The sequence below is a fragment of the Pteropus alecto genome, unplaced genomic scaffold, assembly GCF_000325575.1.
Source record: "Pteropus alecto unplaced genomic scaffold, ASM32557v1 scaffold468, whole genome shotgun sequence".
Classification (NCBI taxonomy): domain Eukaryota; kingdom Metazoa; phylum Chordata; class Mammalia; order Chiroptera; family Pteropodidae; genus Pteropus; species Pteropus alecto.
Genome location: NW_006441394.1, coordinates 470189 through 494525, shown reverse-complemented (window position 1 = coordinate 494525; position 24337 = coordinate 470189). Strand labels below are relative to the sequence as shown.

The window sequence follows — 24337 nt, the reverse complement described above, 5'->3', positions numbered from 1 at the left end:
CTCTCCTATTAGGATTCTCTGGTTCAGGGAAGGTTGGAGGCAAACACATTAACTTTATGTTCTCCCAACTTGTCTATCAGAACTTATAATCTTTTGTTCTTCTTTTTTATGGGAACAACACTTGTTGACCCTTTTCTTCTTCCCGCTAGTAACTTAGGCTATCCAGTCTGCCACTAATTCCTATTTTTGTTTTTAGTTTCTAGCTTTAGGCCTCCCCAGGACCCCAAATGTTCAGCCCTCGGGGATCCCTGAAGAATGAGGAAAGATCTTAATCCAGTTCTACAAATATTTTTGAATGTCTGATCTATGATGGAACTTCATGGGGCTCTAGATACATAGGGTAAATTAATCCTGGACGCTTTCTTTAAGGATCTCCTAGTCTGTTTGGCACATGGGCACTTATCTATGGGGAGGTTCTGCCAAGAATGTTTTAGTTGTCTGGGCAAGAGAATGGCACATAGGAGGTGAGGTGAGTTGACTTGTTAGGTGATAATGAAGAAGCTGGGAAACTATTGTACGTTGTCTCATAGAACTTGACCTCAACTTTCCCCCTGCCCTGCAGTTGCAACTTCAGAGGATTAAATAGAGAAATGGTAAAATATTGTACTATACTGCCTACATTTGGTGACCTCAGGAAGGTGCTTCAAGAGGGGATGAGCAGATGAAGAGCAGCATGATAATTTGTAACTCCAGTAAGGATGTCTCTGCCTGTGGCCGGCAATCTGAGGCTGCAGCAAGAGGATAATCATGTGCTTTGCAGATTGTCAAGCTCTCTGTCACACCCAAAAGTGAATGCATTGATTAGGAAATAGTGAATGTCTGAAAGGTGAAATGAAATTTGGGAAGACCTAGAGGAATTAGGGAAATGTGATTCTCCTAGTATTTCTTGGCACTCTGGCCCAACAGCAGGAAAGAGTTGACATTCATTATTCTTTTGCTGGAATCTGGCGTGTGAAACCACTTTGTAAGTTAGAAGAATTCCCCACCTGATATATGCCAGATACTTGCTTTATGAACTTTCCTCACAACCAGGGTACAGATGCCTGACCTAGTGCCAGCCAGTAAGGTACACTGATCACAGACTAAGCTAAGGAATCTTTAGCCAAGGAAGTGAGGACTCAGGGACCATAAGAATTCTCTCCAGGGCAATGGGATTGTAGCAATATCTAGTTCCAGGTGCAGCAGAGCTTGCTCTTGGCAGTGTTGGGGATTCAGTGCCAAACACATAAGCTGTGCAAGGGGTAGGACTGTCCTCATGGAGACAACAATGCAGGTTAACTTACGGCATTGTTTCTAGTTGTGTGGCTCTGTATCTGGTCTTCCAGTTGTTCCAGCAATTCTCTGAGATATCTAATGTCTTTTATAAATGTAATATATTTAATAAAAACTTTTTTTTTTGCTTTTTTTAAACTAAGAGTTAGTATCTGTTCCTTATACCTCATGACTCTAATTAGAAATTGGTACTAGACTGGCTGAGTGCATCAGACTCTCAGAGAATTGGTTGGAATGTGGGAATAATTGTATAGCTTGGTTGGGACTAAAGACAGTGAAAATGCAGAGATGGAGTGGCATTCAGTGCGAGAAGAAGTTTATCTACTTATTACCAGTGGTCACCTGGAATGAAGCATCCATTGGAAGCATAGTCTTAGGGCACTGTCAGAGATCAGTGCAAAGGGAATGAGGGACGCAAGGATTGTGAGGAGGTATAGAAAGCTTAGAGAAAAAGTGAAAGGGTTAAACATCTAAATCAAAGTTTGCTCCCATGTGAGTTATACTGTTTGGAAGAGGGACATGTTGGGATGATGATAAATGAGGATTTGGATGTCTAAGAGAGCCCTGGGCCCTCTACGAGTTAGCATCAGGTTGGGTGCACATATGGAAAAATCCAAAATAACAATAGAAAACAAAATAAATCTCATGATTTCTGTGGGTCAGGAATCTGGGCATGGCTTACCTGAATCTTCTGCTTCAGAGCCTCTCACAAGACTGCAGTCAAGGTGCTGGATCTAAAGTCTCAGGTGAAGCCTTGACTAAGAAAAGATGGATTCCAAGATCACTCACATGGTTATTGCCAGGACTCAGTTTCTCCAGGGCTGTTGGACTAAAGGTTTCAGTCCCTACCAGATGTTGGTCATAGGTTGCCCTCAGTTCCTTGCCAAGTGGGCCTCTCCATCAGGGCAAGAACATAAGAGCAAGAGAGAATGTCAACAAGACAGAAGGCAGTGTTTTATAACCTGATCTTGGAAATGACATTCTATCACTTTTGCCATATTCTGTTGCTTAGAAATAAGTTTCTAGGTCCTGCCCACACTCAAGGAGAGGGGATTACACAAGGGTATGAACATCAGGAGGCAGGTAATCACTGAAAATTATGTCAAGAGCTATCTACTACAGCTGGCAACTAATGATCATTGTCACACCTCAACCACCTACTGAAAATAGCCAGGGACTATACCACCCTCTTCCCTGTCTAATGGGATCACTTTTCTCTTTGTTTGAAGACCATGTAAAGCCTACTCCATGGGGGTTTATCCAGTAAGAGGAAGCCAAGTCTCCTCATTCTCCATCCCATTGACTTCATTGTCTCTACATTCATAACCAGAATCAGACCCCAATTTTCTTCAGGGTCAAATAGTAGGTCAAACTCCCAGAAGCCTTTCCTACTAAAATAATTAAAAGATTTTTTCAAACTTATATCAATGAAATCTAGTAAATACATGTGGGAATGGATTCTGAGGGTGTTGGACCAGGGAAGAGGAACATAATTTAAAATTAGGCTGAATTGATTAGTATGACTGCACTTACAAGAGAGCCTGGATTCCATGTGCCAGTTCTAATAGCTGGGAGCTATAATTTTTTTTCTAAGATAAATTTATTTTTTCCTAGAGTCTATAACATCTTATTATATTCACTTTATCACATATTTATTGATCTATTCATTCTTCTATCCATCTGTCAATCCATTGTATTTTCCGACGCATTCACATTAAGTTGCAGACATCCATACATTTGGCCCCTACCACTTCAGTGTGCATATCATTAAGTAGAGAATAATATTATTTGTTAATTTTTTAAGTAAAAATTTTATATGAAATGCATAAATCTTAAGCGTACCATTCAGTGAGTTTGACACATGCATACACTTGTGTAACTCAATCCCGTCTCATCATTCCAGAAAGTTATTTCATACCTTTTTCCAATTCCTACTCCCTCAGAGGTAACCACTTTTTCGATTTTTTTCCACTATAATGTAGCCTGTTCTTGAGATCCTTTGAGCACTCTTTTTGTGAGCCTTCTTTTACTCAGCATAATGTTTCTGCCTCCATGCCACAATTTAGTCCACAGGGACTTTGATCATTTTAGTATTCCATAAAACATCACACTGGTCCACTATGGTTATGATAAAACTTAAATAGCAGGAAGTATCAAGTATCCTGGATGTCTTAGTGAGTTGGTGTTGTGTTTGAGACTTTAGTCATTCTAGTATGTGTGCAGTGGTATCTCACTGTTTTAGTTCACAATTCCCTGATTACATATGATGTGGAGCATCTTTTCATATGCTTATTTGCCATCTGTATATCTTTTATGGTAAGGGGTCTGTTCAGATCTTTTGCCTATTTTGTTGTATTTTATTATGTTTTTTAGGTGAGGGTGTCAGAAATAAAGAGATTTTCATTTCCTTAGCCCAAAAATAGCAGGGGTGGGCCTGGTTAGTACTTGGATGGGAGACCACCTAGGAAGACCAGGTGTGGTAGGCATAAAAAATAAATAAGTAAATAAATAAAAAATAAGAGATCGTAAACTGACAAGGTCCTTGCAATCTGTGAGGTCAACCAAGGGTTGCCTTGCTTAAAAAAAAAAAGAAAAAGAAAAATTTTAGCTAACATTTATTGAGTGCTTACAATGTGTCAGGCTCTGTCCTAAGTGCTGTGTATGTATTGTTTAATCCTTATAATTACCTTATATTGCAGGTACTATTTCTAGTCCCATTTTAGAGATGAGAAAAATTGAGTCATGGGGCAGGGCTAGGTAATTATGTAAGGTCACATGGTTAGTAAATGGCAGAGCTGAGATTTAATTCTAGGCAGCGTGTTTTTTCAGTGTAATGTTTACCCTGTGATTTCTTGATTTATCGATCTAGACTACTGACTTTCTAGTATAAATATTTATCACTCACTCCATGCAAGCCCCTAGTATGTCTCCCTATATTATGCATATGTGCCATATTTCACTGAATCTAAGACATCACTGATTGTAAGACACTTTATATACCACTAAAAAGAAAAAAATATCAAAATGACCACAATACTTTATCATTTAGAATTTTTATATTCATTAAGAGATTCTTTTAACTTCATACATATACTTTACTACATACTTCTGTGTAAGCATGCAATAAAAAGAAAAATATAAGCAAATAAATTGGTTAAAGTATTTTTAAAACTTCTTTGCATTTAGAGTCCCATTCTTTTGAATCATTTTTTTGCTTCAAACATGTCAATGCCTGTTGACACTGGCATTTTCATTATTTTTTCTAGAAGGCATATATAAATGAAAAACTTCTTAGACAAAATCTGGACTTATATTTTCTTTCCTCAAATGGTCCTTAAATGGTTTGTGGACTGAAATGTCTGGGAGTGACAGTTATTCAATCATGCCACTAGGACAAATAATCATGTTTGCACATGGCAATGGCTGGGAGAATATTGCTATCAGAAGAGGAGTGCTGAGCAGAGTGTCACCTAGGGGTCTGCCATTACCAAATCTTCTAATACTTTAACAGAGACTTCCTTGAAGGGTAACATTTCAGGTGCCATCATCTAAAGAAATTCCAAGCCCTTAGTGAAGGTTTTATAATAAACATGTCAAAGTTTCCTTAGGTCACAGAGAAGAGACCCAACCCAAAGATGTCTTTACTAGTATGGAGCCCGCCGGCACACTCTTCTCTGGGCCTCCAAAGCTGTGTGATCCTTCCAAGCAAAAGTGGATAGAAGTAGGCATTATTGTTAATACAAAAACAGGGCTTGCCTAAAGGAAGTGGTAGCTCTGAGTCTTCATTTTGACCATTTATGGAGATCTACATGTCTTTATGTAGATCCAAGTGTCTCTCTAATACATACTCCATCTTCCTGAAGAGCTTCCTTTAACATTTCTTGTAATGAAGTTCTGATGATAACAAATTCTCTCAGCTTGTATTCATTTGAAAAAGTATTTCACTTTCATTTTTGAAATATTTCACTGGGTATAGAATGCTGAGTTGACAATTTCTTCCTTCAGTACTTTAGATGTCACTGTTGTCTTGCAGTTTCTGGTGAAAAGTGTCCTTTGTTCCTCTGTATAATGTCTTTTTACTCTAGCTGCTTTCAAGATTTTCTCTTTAGCTTTGGTTTTTGGAATTCTGAATATGATGTGTCCAGGCATATGTAATAGTTTAAAAATATGTATACAAATTTTTTGACACTTTAAAAGGTGGAGCTTAATCCTTCTCAAGTTAAGGATGGACTTAGAGATTTACTTCTTACTCCGCCTTGTCCAGGTACAAGGTAGTGTTTTTATTTTTACTTAAAAGTTTTTGCAGAGATGTAATTGACATATCAACATTAGTTTCAGGTGTGCAAAATAATTCGATATTTGTATATATTGCAAAATTATCACAAGTCTAACATCCATCACCATCCATACATTTTTTTTTTTTACATTACATCCCATTTATTATATCCAGTTATTTATAACTGGACGTTTATACCCTTTTGACTCCCTTTACTCATTTCATTCACCACCCCCAACCCTCATCTCTAGCAACCACCAAACTGTTCTTTGTATCTATAAGCTTGGTTTTGTTTGTTAATTTTAGATTCCACATATGAGATCATACAGTATTTGTCTTCCTCTTACTTCACTTAAAATAATGCCCTCAAGGTCTATCCATGTTGTTACAAATGGTGAGATTTCATCCTTTTTGATGGAATATTATTGTTTTATATATATGTATCACATTTTCTTTATCCACTCATCCATCAATGAACACTTGTTTCCATATCTTGGCTATTGTAAATAATGCCACAGTAAACATGGGGGTGCATATATCTTTTTGAGTTAATGTTTTCATTTTCTTTGGATAAGTACCCAAAAGAGGAATTGGTGGATATAGTAGTTCTATTTTAATTTTCTGAGGAAACTCTATGTATACTGTTTTCCATAGGAGACTCACTTCTAATGAACAGCGTATGGTGGGGATAATGGTCTGCTACTTCCGAGATCTAGATCATACATGACAGTGTTGCTCTGATGAACTCTGATTGCTCTGGGGATGGGATGTGTTAGCTACATTGTGAGGACTTTAAGCTGGTATGCTTTACCCTTCGGGAAATTATAATTATTTTACATATTTAATTGCCAGAAAAAGTCAGCTGGAGGAAAAGTTACTGTAATGGGGAAGAAACTATCAAAGATAAAAGCCCAAATCATAAAATGATGCCACAGGAAGCTTACTGAGTGATTTTGCAATTCCAGCAAGCACTTGATAAGCATCTATTCTAGAGTATATCTAGATAAGCCAGTTTTATAATTTTAACCCGTTAAAATATGAATCTTGACTTCTTTGATACAGCTCTATTAGAATGTAGTTTAACTTTGTTAAATTAATAGACCTTATTTTCTAGAGCAGCTTTAGGTTCATAGCAAAATCGAATGGAAAGCAGAGTTCCCATATACTGTCCCACATCCCCTGAAAGCCCCCCTGCTATCAACGTCGGCATTTGCTGATGAACCAGTATTGACCATCATTATCAACCAAAGTCCATGGTTTACATTAGGGTTCTCTCTTTGTGTTGTAATTCCATGGATTTCAACAAATGTATGACATGTACCCACCATTACTTATTATACAGAATAGTTTCACTGCCCAAGAAATCCTCTGCGTTCTATTCATCCGCACCACCCTCCCCCACCCAAGACCCTGGCAACCACTGACATTTTTTACTGTCTTCATAGTTTTGCCTCTCCCAGAATCACGTAGTTGGAATCATGTAGTATGTAGCCTTTTCAGATTGGCTTCTTGCACTTAGTAACACAAATTTATGGTTTCTCCACGTATTTTCATGGTTTAATAGCTCATTTCTTTTTAGCACTGAATAATATTCTATTGTCTGGATGTATCACAGTTTGCTTATCCATTTGCTCATTGAAGAATATCTTGGTTGTTTCCGAGTTTTGGCTATTATGAATAAAGCTGTTATAAATATTTGCGTGCAGGTTTTGCGTAGACATGTTTTTAGCACATTTGGGTAAATACCAAGGAGCATGATTACAGGAACATATGGGAAAAGTATGGTTAGTTTTCTAAGAAATTGTTGAACTGTCTTCCATAATGGCTATATCATTCTGCATTCCTAACAGCAATGAGTTTTTTTTTGTTTCACATCCTTATCAGCATTTGTGTTGTCAGTGTTTTGGGTTTTGGCCTAATAGGTGCGTAGCGGTATCTCGTTTTAAGTTGCAATTCCCTAACGACATATAATGTTGAACATCTTTTCATATGCTTACTTACCAGCTATATCTCTTCTTTGGAGAGGTGTCTGTTCAGATCTTTTTCTCATTTTGTAATCTGGCTGTTCATTTTCTTATCATTGACTTTTAAGAGTTCTTTGTATATTTTGGATACTGATCCTTTATCAGACCTGTGTTTTGCAAATATTTTCTCCCAGTCTGTGGCTTGTCTCCTCATTCTCTTGACATTTAAGTTTGATACATTAAAAATCTACTTCCTAAAGATTTTTTTTCTTTGAGGTATAATTTTTTGATATAAAAATTGAGACAATTCATGTCACAAAATTCATCCTTTAATGTGTACAATTTTTCAACCTCCATCTTTCTCTGTCCAGTCTAGTATCCAGAGTAAATAAAGAAATTTTAAAACTCAACAAGAAAAAGACAACCTAATTTAAAAATGGGAAAAGAGTCTGAACAGACACTTCTCCAAAGAAGATATATGAAATGCCAATAAGATATCAATTAGTCACCAGGGAAATACAAATAGAAATCACAATATCACTACACACCCACTAGAATGGCTGTAATCAAAGAGATAATAACAAGTGTTGGTGAAGATGTGGAGAAACTGGGAATTCCCACATTTTAGTTTCAAGCCTAGTTGTGTGTGTTGTTTTTTTTTGTTGCTGTTGTTACATATTCAGTATTTCTATATTTGAGGTAAGAAGGGAGTGTACCTGGAACTACTCCATTGTTGCATATTGGTCAGAAGTCACCCTAAACCATTCTGTATGATGCAACCAAGGGTCTTTTTAAAACACAAATATGGTCATTTCACTCCCTTATTATACCATTTAGGCACAATGAAATCAGAAAACTTGCCTCTTTCGCTTAATTTTCCACTTTCTCTTCTTCTCTACAACCAGAGTCATAGTCTCTATACACCAGACAATAACTTTTTTCTTTCCTTTCTCTCATAATTGTATGTAGGGTGTATATTGATGGGAGCTGAATTTAACTTATTTTCTAGTTTGCATACTATTAAGATCGGATTGTAGTAACCGTATCTCCTGAGAGCCTAGATCCAGAAAACAATAGCTCCATATAGCTTCACCTCTGGATGCTCTAGTATAATATGACTTCAATTTTATTAAATTAGAAATGCTGTTGAGTCTAAGTAAGCTTGCATTGAATTATATGTAAATTTAAGACTTGACATTTTAATGATGTTATGAAGTCATCCTATCCAAGAACCTGGTATGTCTTTTTGCTAGATCTTGTTTTATGTTCTTTGATATCATTTTTTTCTTGTTAAGTGTATTAAGTATTAAATACTTTTGAATAACATTAATTCAAGATTTAATTTAAAAGTGTAAAAAATACAGTGAATTTTCCCTTCCATTGCTATCCCTTTACCCAATTCCCCTCATCCAGAGGTATTTTATGTATAGATTAACAAATATATACACCTATTTGTTGCAATTATGAATGAAATACATTCCCTTTGTTTCTAGTTGATTATTGTTAGAATAGAAAAAAAGGTACTGATTTTTGTACATTTGTCTTTTATTTAGATACTTACCAGATTTCTTTATTAGTGCTAATAGGTGTTATTACAGCCTCTTGGATTTCCTAAATACAGTCTCATATATCAGCAAAACGAGATAATTTATTTTCCAATATTTATATCATTTACTTTTCTTGCCTAATTGCTTTCACCTGAATTTTCAAAGCAATGTTGAATTTTGTCATTTCAGACTTTACTAGAAATAGCTTTAGTATCTACAATTAAAAATGATGTTTGCTATTGGTTTGCTATTGGTTTTTGATGCATAATTTCTTTTCCATTTACTTAAATGTGATTTTATCAAATCACATTTAAAGCTGTAACATTTTATCAAATGCTTTTTCAGCATATACTGATAAAATGTTTTATCTCTTCATTTGAAGAAGTTTATTTTGAAATAAATTTACTTGCAGAAAAGTTGCAAAAACAATACAAAGAGTTATTGTACACCCTTTCCTGAGATTTCCCAAATGTTACTATTTTACTTTTACCATTCTGTGTGTATATATGTATGTGAATGCATACATATACGTATGTGTATATATATAAACTTAGTTTCCTGAGACATTTGCAAATTATCTTTACCTTTAACTTCTAAATACGTCAATGTATATTTCTGAAAAACGAGAAATTGTCTTTACCTTTAACTTCTAAATACGTCAATGTATATTTCTGAAAAACGAGAACATTCTTACATAAGAATTAGCAAAATAAGAAAATTAACATGAATAATAATCCAGAAACATTTAAATAATCTTCAAATTCTTGACATAGTGGATTATATTAATTTCCTGACACTAAGGCTTGTATTGCTGAAATAAATCTTATGTGATCACATTGTACAATTCAACTTTATTTATTTGGAGTTTTTGCATCTATAGTCATAGGTGAGGTTAGGGTATGGCATTCTTTTTGGTACTTTATCAGGTTTGAGTATTAATCTTACACTGGCCTTCAAAATCAGTGGAGCATCTCCTCATGGTCTGAAGCAGTTTATATAATTAAAAATTACAACTCATTTATTTTTTGGGCTGAGTGATAGCTATAGTGGTGTTCACTTTGTGATAATTCATTGAACTGTGTACATGTGATTTGTGTACTTTTCCATACATAGATCAATAAAAAATTTAAATAAAAGAACACAATCTTACAAAAGAATAAATTTTTAATCACCTTTCCAATTTCTTCTTTGGTAATTTATTTTTCTATTCAAATTATATCTTGGGTAAGTGTTTGCTAGGAAATAATCTATTTGCTGTTTTCAAATTTATTTATTTTAAATTCTTCCATATATATATGGTATGTCTGATTTCTTATTCCTAATATGGTTTTATTTTTTTGCCCTTTTTCTCTTTATCAGGCTGAGAAGATTTTATCTATTTTATTGGTGTTTTCAAAGAATAATTTTTTTATACATTCTCCTTCCCCTTTTTTTTGGTTTCCTACTTTAACTTCAGGTTTTATCTTTATTAGTCCACTTCCTATTTTCTTATGATTTAAATGTTTTTTTAAAGTTTCTAAAATAATCACTATGCATCTTTGAGTTTTTCTTTTTGAACAATAATACATTTGCATTTCTAAGTCCAGTCTTATATATCCCAGGATACTTAACAAAGTATCTAGGTCTTACTTTGCCCCATTTGCTCAAGTTCTACAGCCTAGTTACAACCATGTGACAAATAAATATGTGCTCAGCAAACAAATAGTACTGCTTTGTCCTGGGACCTATTGTGAAGACCTGTGCTTGCTGCAGAGCCCAGCATTCATCCAAATACCTGGAGCATCCATCATGTGCTTGCACTGTGCCAGGTTCTATGAATAAGATAGTGAGCTGAACAATTGGGTATGTACCCTCTTGGAGCTTACAGTCTAGTGACAAAGTAAGACATATAACAAGTAATACAATTGAGCTGAGTATTGCCTAGGATGCTAAGGAGATATGATAGGGGTTTAACATCATCTAGGAGGTCTAGCTAAGGATCCCTACAAGAAGTGATACTTAAGTTCCTTAGAATCTTAGGGTCTGCTCTGTTCATACCCTCCTTTTCTTGTATAAAAGTTATCTGGTTTTGAGTTATATGCCTGATGCTTTTGGCCACATTTAATTGAACCAAGGTATTGGCAGCCAGGAAAACTTTATCCAATAGGCATGTTCCATATGGGATGGTTACTGACTGACTTAATTAGAGCCTCTAAGAGAAATCTGAACACCAGAGTCAAAGGAGAAGAAACAGAGATAGAAGGAGAGAAAAAACAGAATAGTAAAGTCATGATAGTGGTAGTCACAAACCCAGTGGTATTAGATTAGAACTGTAGGTATCGATATGAACTCAAGGTTTTTAATAACATATAGATGGAGAGACACAATAATAAATTCAGATGTGTGTGTGTTAACATATATACATATATTTCCTAGCTCTGTGTGCTGAAAGGGCCTAGAAGCAATGACAGTCCAGTAGCAATGGACACCCTAGTGCTCAGATCTTGTTTTCTAAGTACTATTCTCGAATAAAAGGAACCACACGCTGTTTGGACAAATGGCTGATGTCAGGGCTGGGACAGGAAAAACATAAGTGAGCTTGGAACATCTTGTGGTGCCAGAAAGTAAGGCAGTGTTAAAAAAATGATGGGGGGCAATGGTGAAACAAAAAAGGAGCCAATTTGAGAGTTCCGAATGGCCAAATCTAGGCCAAAAAGAACAACAAAATAAACTACTAGTAGTATTAGATTATAACCCATAGAAGAAAACAAATATCCATTAGTTTATATTCATATAAATTATTGAATAAATAAATGGAGGAAAAGAGACAGCTCTTCCTTACAGAATACCAATTAATAAATATAAATGGAATAAGGAAACAAAGTCATCATTCGGCAAAAAGAACATTAATACTTGCTTAAGCAAGAACTATTGATGAATGCTAAAATCAATGGGCAAAATTCTAAGGGTAAAAAAAACCCATCTGCACAGCTTCAAAGTATCTTCTCACAAGATTCTTATTAATTTCAAAGGAGAAATTTTTAAGTTGATAGCAGAGAAACCTGGCACGCAGTACCTCATCCATGTGATCAAAGTTAACCTGATCCCCTGCTATGAGGCCCTGAGAAGGGCACAACATCACTTCTGGGGTACCCTCAATCTAATCCTGTGAAAACACAGAGAAACCCGATTGAGGGACAATGCAAAAAATAACCAGTTGGACATTTTGGGAGTGTTAAGGTCATGAAAGGCAAAGAAAGACAGAGGAACGAACTGTCAGAGGCTGAAGGAGATGAAGGAAACAAGACAACAAATGCAATGTGGGACCCTAGGTTGGATCCCAGACCAGAGAAAGAACATCAGTGGGACAAGTGGCACAATTTGAATGTCTACCTATTAGTCAGTAGGACTGTACCAATGTTAATTTCATGATTTGAATAATTATGGTTTTATAAGATGTTAATATAGAAGCTAGGTGAATGGGTATATAGGAACTCCACTATTTTTGCAACTTTCTTTAAGTCTAAAATTACCTCAAGACAAGATGAGAAAAAAAACAAGAGCAGTCACTGAGGCAGGGAGCAGCAGACACAGCAATTTGAGAGCTGGATGGTGATTGCTGGAGCCCAGGCCCCTGGCCTTATACCCACCATATTGTTATGACTTTCTCCTATCACCCAAGGGACTTGGATTCCTGCCCCCATTTTCTGCTTCCTCAAAGAGAGGAGCTGACACCAAAGGAGGGTTCCAAAATGGCCCTGCAGAGGGAGAATGATGAGGTGATCATCAATGGGGGCTACTGCAGATGATGCCCAAGGATGCACTGAGCCTTGCTGTGCCCTCCTAAGCTGAGGTTAAAACATGGCTGATCTGTGAATGTCTTTGGGGGATGGTGTACGTCTAGACCTTCTGCTTAGTAACTAACATGGAGACAGCATGGGGGAGCTGTTTATTCCAGGCTAACTTAGCTGTGACAGCAGTATAGACAGGGCTGAGGCAGGGTCCATGGCCATCTAGGCAGAGCCTGACCCCATGACCTCTATCTCTCCCCCTATAATTCCCCAATATATATAGCATTAGTCTCCTGAAGGAGGCCCCAAAGAGCTGAGCTTGCTTGGTCATTTGGTACTATTGTCCAGTACTGGAGTAGGCGAGGGTAGTGACCCAGTCAGCCTTCCTCCCATGTTGGCCCAGTTCCAAGGCCGGAGAAACCTGGTCTGGCCTGACCCCAGAACATGCGGAGGAACAGTAGCTATGATATGGCAGAGGATGGGGGAAGAGTTGTATAGGTCCCTTCTTCTTGAGATTTTAGGGCATGGGAAAGAAGTAGCTACAGCCTAAACTGCTAAACCTCTGTGCCTGGGCCTATGCACTTTCTTTACTTTCTGTGGAGACATTCGAGGTCTCAGTTACATGAGGGCAGGTCACAGTCTGTCCCTGTCTTCTTCTGGCCAGATCTGTTCTTAGTTGCCATACTTCTGAGCTTCCAGGCAACATGATAAAGTTCCAGAGACTATGGGGCATGGGGATCACTCTGAAAGACAATGATAAGAGACCTCCCTCTCCTGGAGACTTTTTAGCAAGTTTTGGGCCCACAATGGAAAGGCCAGGGAAGGGCAAAATTCCTGCTTTGGACTTTGGGGCTGGGGAGGGGTCTTGCAGGAGCTGTAAGGAGGTAAGTGGCCTTAGGCTGGGTGGAAAGGAGCGAGAGGTAGGAGGGGAAGGCAGGTCAGTTGCCATGCCACAGCCGAGGGGCCTTTATTTGACGTTGAGGGCACGTATAGCAGGTAGGTAGATGCTAGAGGGTGTGGCACACCTTCTCAGGGTGTAGTGGTGCCCGGATGTCCAGTCTGTGGGTTTTGCTGTCCTTATCAATGATCTCCAGTCGCAGCTTGGGTGGACGCTTCTCAGCCTGGGGTGAGGGCACCTCAGGGCTCTTGAGTAGCTGTTTGTCTGAGTCCTCCACAGTGATGCGCAGAGTACAGCCCCCTGGCAGTAGGTCCTGCTCGTAGGCAGCCGCTAGCTGGTTAACCACACGGCGCTCGACCTGAAGGTGGCAAGTGAAGAGGTCATCACTGCCGAGGCCTAAGCCAGCCTGTGCCCTGAGCCTGGAGGCCAGGTTCTATCTCTTACTGCTAGGACAAGTACATACTTTAGGCTTCAGTTTTCTCATCTGCAAATGGCTAATAACACACAGCTTACAGGACTGTGCTAAAGACTTGATGATGTTAGTATCTGAGGTTCCTAAGTGAATTCTTCATTTGGTAGGAGTTTACACTTGGTTACGCTCCAGGACAGGGGTTTGACTTGATCATTTTGTGTTTTTGGTTCTGAAGGGGAATCTACTCTGGGTATGAAAAATTCTAGGCTGGGAGCCCAGGAGTTGGGTGTGGGGGCGCTGGGGAGGGAGGTGTAGGGGCACCTCTCTTCTCTCAGGCTCTATGCTCACCTCATGCTTGATGGAGCGGGCACCATAGTGCACATTGTAGCCGTCAACCAACACGTCTGCCACTTCGCGGTCCCAGAGCAGTGTGATGTTGTGCCTTTGCTTGGCCTGAGAAAGGTCAGATAGGAGTGTGCCTGCATGTGGCCGAGAGCTTTCCATCTCTCACCATGATGCCTGAGGCCTTGGCCTATGAGAGACTGTGCCCCAAGGCCACTGGCCCCATACCACTGAGCTCCACCTTTTGGGAACTAGTGCTCCCACCCATGGCCAGTCCCCACTCTTACTCTCTTGGCCCAGAAGTTCAGTTCCTTGTTGACTAGCTGGATAAGCTCCGAGTGGCAGAAGGGGAGGAAGTAGACGATCTCATTGATTCGCCCCAGAAACTCATCCCTCCGGAAGTGAGCCTGCAGGGCCAAGTAAGGGGTGGGGTAAGCTCAGTGACCCAGATGAGGGTAAAGGCAATTACTGGACTCCAATGGGGAAGATATGGGGGATTCTGCAGTTTTAGGATGGCTAAGGGGATCCCCTACACCTGAGGCTCTAGCAGGAAGGACAAAGACTTCTTACTTTCAGGATGGGGCGGATCACATTCTCCCTGAAGTTCTTTGAGATGGTGATCTTGTCACTAATCTGGACATCACCTGTGGAGACAGAATCATAAACTGACTATTCCTCACACCCAGGGGACTTTGGGAAATGTGCCTGCCCCTTGGCTCATCCATGAAAAGAGCTCCCCTGATGGGTCTGTGTGACCCTGGTCAACACCTCAGGCTTTCTGGGCCTTGGCCTGGTCTTACCTGAACAGAGAGGACTGGACTGGGTACTTTCTGAGGCTCTTTTAGCAATCATATGCTACAAAGCCTAGGGTTCCTTAAGGTGGAAACTGTACGAGGGAGGGGAGAGGAAAGTCAGGACCAAGAATTGAGTTCTGAAGGGAGCTGGAGGGTTCCATTCCAAATAGAAAGATAACAGATGTGGCCTTCTGCGTGATGTGCTCTCCTTTCCAGCACTCTCCAGCCCACCTACAGAAAAAGGCTCATTGGCTACAAAAGGCTGTATCCATTTCTCTATAGTTTCTGATCTGCTGTCCCCTCATTGGACCAAAGCATCTCTATCTGTTGAGTATGCATCTCTTCAGTTCCCTAAGACTCTGGCCTCTTCCTGGCCCCTCACCCTGGGGTAGCTCTGTCCACTCCTCTGTCTGGAATCTTCTTGTCACCCAAGAGACTTGGGGCTTTCTTGAGGAAGAGGGGGCACTGTCGCTATCAAGCACTATTTGGTCTGGTGCTTGGTGTCTGATCATTGCCAGCTATGGACAGAACTGCCTACCAGGACCCTCACCAAAGCCTGGGACCTCAATGCCATCCTTAACCCCAGGAGATGTGCTAGTGGCCTGGGCACTTGCCCAGTTGCCCAGACAGCTCAGGCCACGTGCCATACCAAGGTTCTCAGCGATACGGTTATGGTTCATCTCCAAAGCTTCTTGCCTCAGCTGCAGTGCATGCTGTGCGATCTCATCACTGGCCACATTGGAGGTCATGATGAAGATGGCATCCTTGCAGTCGATGGTCTTCCCTTTTCCATCTGTCAGCCGGCCCTGGGAAAGAACAGTGACTGCACAGTCAGGGAGGTATAAGGCTAAGCACCTCTTCCAGGAGGTCTCTTCAGAACCCCTGTGCCTCTACCTCTGCCACCCCTGGCAGAGTTAGCTGCTTGCTTCTCTGAGCACTGTAATTACACCTCGATGGCAGTTCACGTTGCCCTAAGCTGCAACTACTCCACCTATTAAGAGTGCCTGTGGGCAAGACTGCATCTGCTGTGTGTCATCAATCAGGGCACCCAAATCACCCCTGGCGCTCAGCAGTCAGCCTGATTTCATATGCATCCATCCAATACACTTTCTTGGAAGCCCACTTTGGTCCAGGCTTTGTGCTGGGGTTCTGGAGACTCAGAGCCTTTAACTTGCTCTGAGTGACACTCAGGAAACCAGCAATGACGATTCAGTGGGTTAAGTGTTATGGTAAGGGGAAGCCCAAGTTGCTGTAGGAGTTAAGAGGAGGGTATTTTACTGGGCCATTGTGAAGACTAGATATGGTCATGCTGAAGAAAAACCCTTAGTAAACCAAGCTGTGTAAATGTTCTGAACTGTTATTACAGTAGCAAACACATATATTTGTGAGATTAAAAAGAATGAAATGAATTGAAACAGGTATAATCTCTGCATCTTTGGAGCCATCCTCTGGCTTGACGGAAAGGGATAGAAAATACGGCTCCTCCTTTAACCAACTTGGGAAATTTCCTTGAAATCTTTAGCTCTCTCTAGAAATGACACAGAAGAAAGTATAACTGAGACAGATGCACTAAGGAAAGAGAAAAGGAGCAACAGCAGAGGGAAGAGACAGAAGAATGGGATAAGTATAGGTATTAAAGGGCAAGGAGCTCAGCAAACCTTAAGGCTATAACTGTATGACAGCACTTTGCAGTCATTTAGAACAGCGGTCTCCAGCTTTTCTGACACCAGCAACCGGTGCTCCTATGAGAATCTAATGCCTGATGATCTGAGGTGGAGCTGAGGCGGTGATGCTAGAGCTGGAGAGCAGCTGCAAACGCAGATGAAGCTTCGCTTGCTCGCCTACTGTTCACCTCCTGCTGTGCAGCCCGGTTCCTAACAAGCCATGGACTGGTACCGGTCTGCGACCTGGGGGTTGGGACCCCTGATTCAGAAGAAAAGCCATGATCAGAGCCTCATTGAAAGGAACTGATGGAGTAGCAACAGTGGACACTAATGAGCTGTAGTGTCTTGCTTAGTGCTTTCCTATGTACTATTGTACTCTGCCCACTAGAAGCTCCAAAAAGGCAGAGGCTGGATCTTGTTCTCAATGGGTCCTAGAACAGTGTCTGGCACATAGTAGATGTTCAGTACTTGCTTGCTGAATGCCTGAATCCTTGCAACCCCTACAGAGAAACTGAGTCCCAGAATGGTTAAGTAACTCATTCAAGGTCTCATAGCTAGAAAATAGTGGAGCTGAGGCTCAAACTGTTTGCCCTTCTCTCTATACCAGGCTATCGAAGTCATACCAGTGGTACTGGGTAAATGAGGCTCCATGCAATTTTCTTTCTCTAAATAAAATTTTCTCAGAATCCTGCCAAATTTAGTTTTCATCCTTTGATCCTTGATGAAGAGAAGCAACTGGGACAGGTGTGGGAAGGGGGAGACCTGCCTGGGATTTCCTCCGGGTTGCAGACAAAGCATAGTTCTTAACAGGCCAGAGAACATGGCTCTGAGGGATAGGTCATTGGCCTCAGCCAGTTGGCTCCTGCCTGCCCCAGACTCAGCCAGTAACCAGCCCTCCTCAAATGTTTCCCTTTCTGTTGGCATGGCCTGACTCAAGTTGGTCCTTATTTCTAAAGCCAATGCAATGGCAGACCAGCCCTGGCTCTCAGAGGCAACAGAAGAAGGAATGTACATTACTTGAGCACCTACTCTGTGTTAGGCATGGTACCGGGTGCTTTTCAGCCTTACTTTATACTGGACCTTGGCAGAGGCCTCTCAGAAAGTGTTATCTCCAAGGGAGTCTATTCAAAAGGGTGATCTAGGTGTTGGTCACTCTCCTGTCCCTGCCTTGGGGTGGGACAAGGGGAAGGCAAGGGCACAAATGGATGTTCTTGAGCTTTTGCCATTAGCTTTCTTGCTTATGGGTTACAATAGAATCCACTCCTTAGTGGGGACCAGGTCTGCATGAGTGTGTGACATGCCCAAGCATGTGCATATGACACTGTTTGCAGAGCTCATCCCTGAAGGATGAGCACACACACTGCTATACTAGCCAGAGCAATAACCAGTGGCAATTTCATTCCAAGAGATCAAAGCTCTGCTTATAACTGGGCCTGAGGATGGGTCCCAGTGGGTGAGGGGAGCAGGTGCACTGTATGACTGACCCAAGGGTGACTTCATGTCTCCTTGTCCTCAGGGTCTTTGGCAATAAAGACGTGTCCCAAAGAGGGAGCTGTCACTGTCTCACCTCCCAGCAATGACGAGTGCAGAAATCCTGAGTGGGATGTGAATGCTCACTCCAGGGCTCTAGGGGCTGTTTTTCCACTGTTCTTACCCTTGAAAGGAGGAGTGGAGGGTGGGCTCCCTGGGGTCTCATCTCTTCCTGGGACTTCGACCCTGTGCCATAGGCTGAGATCACCCAGGAAGTGACCAGCATTAGTCCTTCTTGGTGATTTGGTGAGTGCACTAGGGCTCTTGCTTTTCTGGGCCCAGGCTTGGGAGAACTGGCTAGGTAGGAATGGCAGGGCTTCTCTCATGCCCCTAGGCTAGATTAGGTGCCCTTACAATTCCTGGCCCTTGCTGCTTCTCCAAGCGCAGCACTCACCACAGTGGGCTGAACTGCTTTTTGCTGTCTGTCTCCCTCATTCATTCCTGAACACTAAGGCAGGAACTGTGTTCTGTCCGTGCCCGCTCTGCCCCACACTGGACCACAATCTCCTGCTTTCCCTCCTATCTCTCTGCCAAGTCCCCCTTTAACTCTTTCTGGATAGGTCACAAGGCTCTGTTTTAGCGCTCTCTTCTTCTCTGCACACTATACTCTCCCTTGTTGAGAGACATCATCCTTTTCCATGGCTTTCGTTACTCTCTTTGTGCTGGAGCATTGCTGAATCTCTACTTTCAGTCCAGACTTTCCTATGCTCCAGACCTCTCCAACTGATGAATGGCCTCTTGGATATGGCCATCTGACTGTCCCTTAGGCATCTCCTTTCAACAGTTCTAAACCTCAGCTCTTCACTTTCTTTGCCAATCTGTTGTTCATCCTCCTGAGTACTCTGCCTCAGCTGATAGCAGCAGCAGCCACCCAGTCGCCCAGGCCAGAAATCCTGCTGCTTGTCATCCTTGGCCTCTCCCTTTCTCTTTCCATCCAATCACTGAGCCCTGCACAGCCAACGTCCTGGTAGTTCTCATTCCACTGCCCTACTTTAGAGTAGGCTTCTCCGGCTCTAGTCTGGACTTTTCAATAGTCTCCTCACTGCCCTCTTTTTCCTTCCATTCTCACGGTTGCCTACAGGACCTTTATAAAGAAAAAACCTGACCATGTTTTTCTCTTGCTTAAAGTCTTTAAAGGCTCCTTACAATCCACCAAATACATCTATGCTCCTTTGCCTGGCGTTTTAACTGGCCCCAGTCTACCTTACCCACCTCATCTCCACCATTCTGTTCTCACTTCCCTGTGCAGCTGAGCAGTACTGAACAGCTATAGTTCCCTTAATACACCAGGCTGCATCATGCCCCTGTGCTTCTGCACATGTGGTGTCTGCTGTCGGCCCTTCTCTGCTCTGTTTATCTGGCAAACACTTATTCATCTTTGGAAGATTTGCTGAATTACCACTGAATTAAGTCAAAAAAGCATTTCCCCTGATGTTGTGGGCTCTGGGAGTGGTTGGAGTAGGCATGATCCCTGTCCTCAAGGAGCATATATGCATAAATCTGGCTAAGTAAACTAGGATGGCAGCTTTGGTCAAGGGAACCCAGGGCATAAGCATCAGAAACTATAGTAGGCTTGTGGAGGCTACAGGAAGGAATTATTATCAACTCCCAAAAGGTAGTCATGGAGTGACGGCAGCAGGAGAGAAGTGAACAGGGTCTCCCCATAGGGGTGGAAGCATCTTCCAGGTGGGCCCGGTTGTATGTCAGTCATCAGTTGTCTTCCCTCCTTCTGGGCCAAGGAGGCCATCAGTGGTACCTCTCTAGGGAGTCAGAGGCCAAACAGGCTGTTGGACTCTCCCTTCTTGTGAATGTTTTACTGAAGATCTACCTCTCTCTTTTGGCCCTAGCTGCATGGTAGTTATTTAATGCTGCAGGATCTGGAACTGGATGCCTGGGTTCGAACCTGGACTCCCTCTTTCCAGTTGTGTGACCATGGGTGAATAAGCTACCTCACTTTACTTCTGTGTCCATATCTATTCATGGACGCAATAATAATAACTATCTTCATAGGTTGTTGGGAGACTTAAAGGAGTTGGTCCGTGTTAAGTTTTTCAACAGTGCCTGACACATGAAGTACAAAAATGTCAACTATTATCACATCTCCTTTTTGCCTGTTTACTAGGCAGGCAGCTTCCCAAGGGCAGGTTTCAGTCTGGTGCATAGCTGTGTATCTGAATTCCATCAAGAGGCTGGAATGGAGCAGGAGGTCTCAGAGCACAGATGTGAGTAACTGAATATGTGACTTTAGAAGAACTGCCTTTCATTCCTCAGTGGGGGGCCCAGGAACAGGGAGTACCTGAAGGGCTAAGAAGAGAGCAACAAAACTGGGGCAGGGGCAAGGATGCTGGGCTAGGTGGGGAAGGTGGTGGGAAGCTATGGGGACATTTGGTTCTGGGTCTTCCTGGCTTGGTAACTGGTGTGCTATTTGGTCCAGGGGGAGTCCCTTCCTGCACCTCGTTTAGTGTACTTGTGACATGGGAAGCAAAACCCCTTCCTATTTTCCCAGGGCTGGAGGGGCTAAGTGAAAAGGTGGGGAGGACTCCATCTGGCCACATGCTGGCTAACATATACCCTGCCTAGGAGCAGAAGAGAAGCCTCATTCTGGTTCTGCAGACTCCTGTCAAGGGTGGAGGTCGACTCCTCCATGATCATAAGCTTTCCCTCTCAGCTCAAGGGAAGGAGTGGTACAGAGGGGAGAACTGGGGCTCCGGGATCAGATTTATTTTGTAGCCCAATCCTGGTTCCTCCATAGAGTAGCTCTGTGGCCTTGGGCAAGTCATTTATAACCTCTCTGAACCTTAGTTTCTTCATTTGTAAAAAATGAGATCATTTCTACCTTGCCAGGCTATTGTGATGATTAGTGATAACATCTGTAAAGTCCTTAGCATAAGCCTAGTACACAGAATGTGTTGGATAAAAGGGGGTTCTTCTTATTTAGAACTCACTCCACCAGTAGGGGGGACTGTCTCGTTTGTGACAAGCCTGGAGTTCCTCAGAAGAAAAGGGCTCCACGAGCCAGAAAGATTCTTCGAGCTTATCTTGGATCTAGACGCCTTGTTTGTCACATGAGATCCCTGATGCCTAGAAATGAAGCAGAGCTAGAACTAAAAGTTCAGGTCTCCCTCGCTCTCCTGGCATCTTTGCCCCACTCCGTCTCTCTGGAAGGTAGCCTGGGCAGTGACGAAATTTCAACACTTGGACAGTACTGGTCTTCTCTCAAATGCCCAGGCTGAGCTGTGGTCCAGAGAGGAGGTAAAATCACATGGACTAAGGGCCCGAATGTACACACAGAGCAAGCTGAGGAATGATCAGACCTCTGGGTCCTTGGTTCCTATTATCCAAAGCTCCCCACACCTCCAGGTGTCCCCATCTCCATTCTAGCCCAGGCTGACTTTCACCTCATCAAACAACTGCAGCATGATAGTAAGCACATCTGGATGAGCCTTGTCCACCTCATCAAAGAGCACCACAGCGTTGGGACACTGCTTCAGCTTCTTGGTCAGCTGGCCACCTTCCTCATGGCCAATATAACCTGGTGGGGACCCGATAAACTTGGCCACCTGGGGGAAGGAAGGCAACATGTCAGGAAGGCCTTTCCATGCTTTAAACTTCCAATATGGGGAATGTACAGGGAGATGGCTTCGTAAACACTGTCAAGACTGCCTGTCTCAACAAGGAGTGTCAGGCTGTCTCCCAGGGTGGCAGGAACGCTACCATAATGGGACAGCAGATAGATCTTCTCTATATTTATTCTTCAGAGCAAACCCTATGCAAAACAGATCAGTGACCCTGCTGCACACATATACCCACAAAGGACAAATCCAGACTGCTGGAATTATCTCAGGCCCAAATCACAAGCCACATCAAAATACCCAGGCCATGTTGATAAGCCCTCCAAATCACACTTCGCCTAGGACTCTTACCTCATGACGCTCCTGGAACTCAGACATGTCGAGCCTGATGAAGCCCTGCGAGGAAACAAGCAAGAGTCCAATTGGAAACACGAAAGCAGAGGGAAGGGGTTAAGAAGGAGAGCGTCTCAAATATCCCCTAGGCTTTCAGACCACACCAACCCAAGATCTGGCTACTTGCCATCTTTTCTATCCACTCATTCCCTATATGATTCTATTCCCTACCTTAACAAACCCAAGTCAAGTCCCTGCCCTTCTAAATCTGGCTCAGAATGTTTCTTTTTTCAAGCAGGCTTCTACTAGTTTGATTACCATATCATCTACCCATCCTCCCACCCTCCCGTTTATTCCATATTTCCTGAGAACATCTGTGTGTGCTGGGCATGGAGCTACAATGGTGAACAAGGCTTGGTCTCTGTCCTCGAGGAGCACCCACTGAGTGGGGCAGGCGGCCATGGACATAGTCATAATCAGCGTGGATCGGGATGACATAGAGGAGAGCAACAAATATCCAGACAGTTCCAAGGTGCCCTCACCTTTGCAAGTCTGTGTGGGCACATACCCCTTGGTTTTAGTTTACTTTTCTTTTAAATTAATAAACCTTTTTATTTAGATTTCTTCATCTCATCAAAAATCCACCCATAATGTACCTTGCAGCCTTTTTCTCCCCACTGGTGGGCCTAGTGGTGGCTTCCGAAGAAGTGGTTCCCTGGTGTTAGGTCTGACCACGATTAGCCCCAAGGGAAGAGAACAGTGGGTAGTATGGGATTTGTGAGTCAACACAGGTAGAGTACCCACTTTTCATGAAAAATTTAGGGATTTAGGCAGTTATAAGGGCATTCACAAGTGCCCTGTCACTCCACCCAGACCAGGGCTCCCTAGGCTCCTCTCCTGCTGGTACGTGCTTCCATCTGAGAGAGCACACTCACTGACCACACTTTTCCTGAGAGCTGGGGGTGACAGGGAGCCAAGACCCCGAGGGAGGTAGCTATGTCTGAAATGTAGGCCTATTCTAGCTGATCTGAAATTCACTCAGTGATATACTTTTAGTTTATTCTCTGTTCTGTTGTTCTGTACTTGAGGTACAGGGTGGCAGAAAGAGCCCGGGGCTGGTAGCCAAGAGCTTGGCTTCCAGTTCCAGTTTTGCTATCTGTGTGGCCTTGGGCATGCTGCTCCTCTTTTTGAGCTGTAGTTTCTTTTTGTATAACACAGGCCCTTATTTCTTCTCCTAGTTTCACCAGGGGCCTGAGGAAAGGATCTGCTCCAAGAGGTGAGAAAGGGTTAGGGGAAGTCAATAAGGTCACATGGGGGTGATCCCTGCTATCAGACATAGGGCATTAGCCAGCAAGCATCTTCTGAGGGCCCCAGGCAGCTTAGCCAAGAGAAACACAGGCTTCAGGAAGGATGGACCGTGGAGAAACTGGGAGTGCTGCCCAGAGGGTGCAATGGGCTGAATGCCACAAGGTGGGTATCTGGTAATAGCTGATGGTCACTCGGTGCTTACTGTGTACCTGGCAATGTTCTAATCAAACTATAAAGGGCTTAGAATATGTACAAGTCTATGAGGTAAGCACTATAATCATCCCCACCTAACGGATGAGAAAACTAAGTCACAGATTAAAGTAACTTGCCCGAGGTCATTTAAACTTCATAATCTGGTCATTATACTCTACAGCCTTATATTTCCTGTTCTGTTAATCAGTCGGGCTCTTGGCAGTCTCCATCTGAGTTTTGTGCTCAGATGTCAGTCAATGTCCCAGGAAACAGGGAGTATAGACTAGGGCTTACTTACTATCAAGTGATCTGGGTTTTTACCCTAGTTGTTCTACTGATCTGCTTGTTCAAATAAATTTGAACAAGTCTCAGGGCTTGATTTTCTTGGCTGGATTAATTTTGGATTCATATGATCTTAGCTTAGGGTTATCTAGAAGTGAGACAACATAATGACAGTAATATC

The 24337-nt window shown here is 42.2% G+C and overlaps 1 protein-coding gene across 1 annotated transcript in view; it reads right to left on the bottom strand.

Annotated features, from left to right (window-relative positions):
* Nucleotides 1-9444: 9444 nt before the first annotated feature.
* Nucleotides 9445-24337, bottom strand: part of CLPB (ClpB homolog, mitochondrial AAA ATPase chaperonin) — a 40365-nt gene continuing 25472 nt past the window's right edge. Inside the window, exons 5-11 of the mRNA XM_006918687.3 lie at nucleotides 22393-22437; nucleotides 21868-22029; nucleotides 15925-16081; nucleotides 15052-15125; nucleotides 14769-14888; nucleotides 14488-14592; nucleotides 9445-14085 (exon numbers count right to left, since the gene is read on the bottom strand). Coding sequence (XP_006918749.1) covers nucleotides 13837-14085; nucleotides 14488-14592; nucleotides 14769-14888; nucleotides 15052-15125; nucleotides 15925-16081; nucleotides 21868-22029; nucleotides 22393-22437 — 912 coding nt within the window. The 3' untranslated portion in view covers nucleotides 9445-13836. The remainder of the gene's footprint in view (nucleotides 14086-14487; nucleotides 14593-14768; nucleotides 14889-15051; nucleotides 15126-15924; nucleotides 16082-21867; nucleotides 22030-22392; nucleotides 22438-24337) is intronic.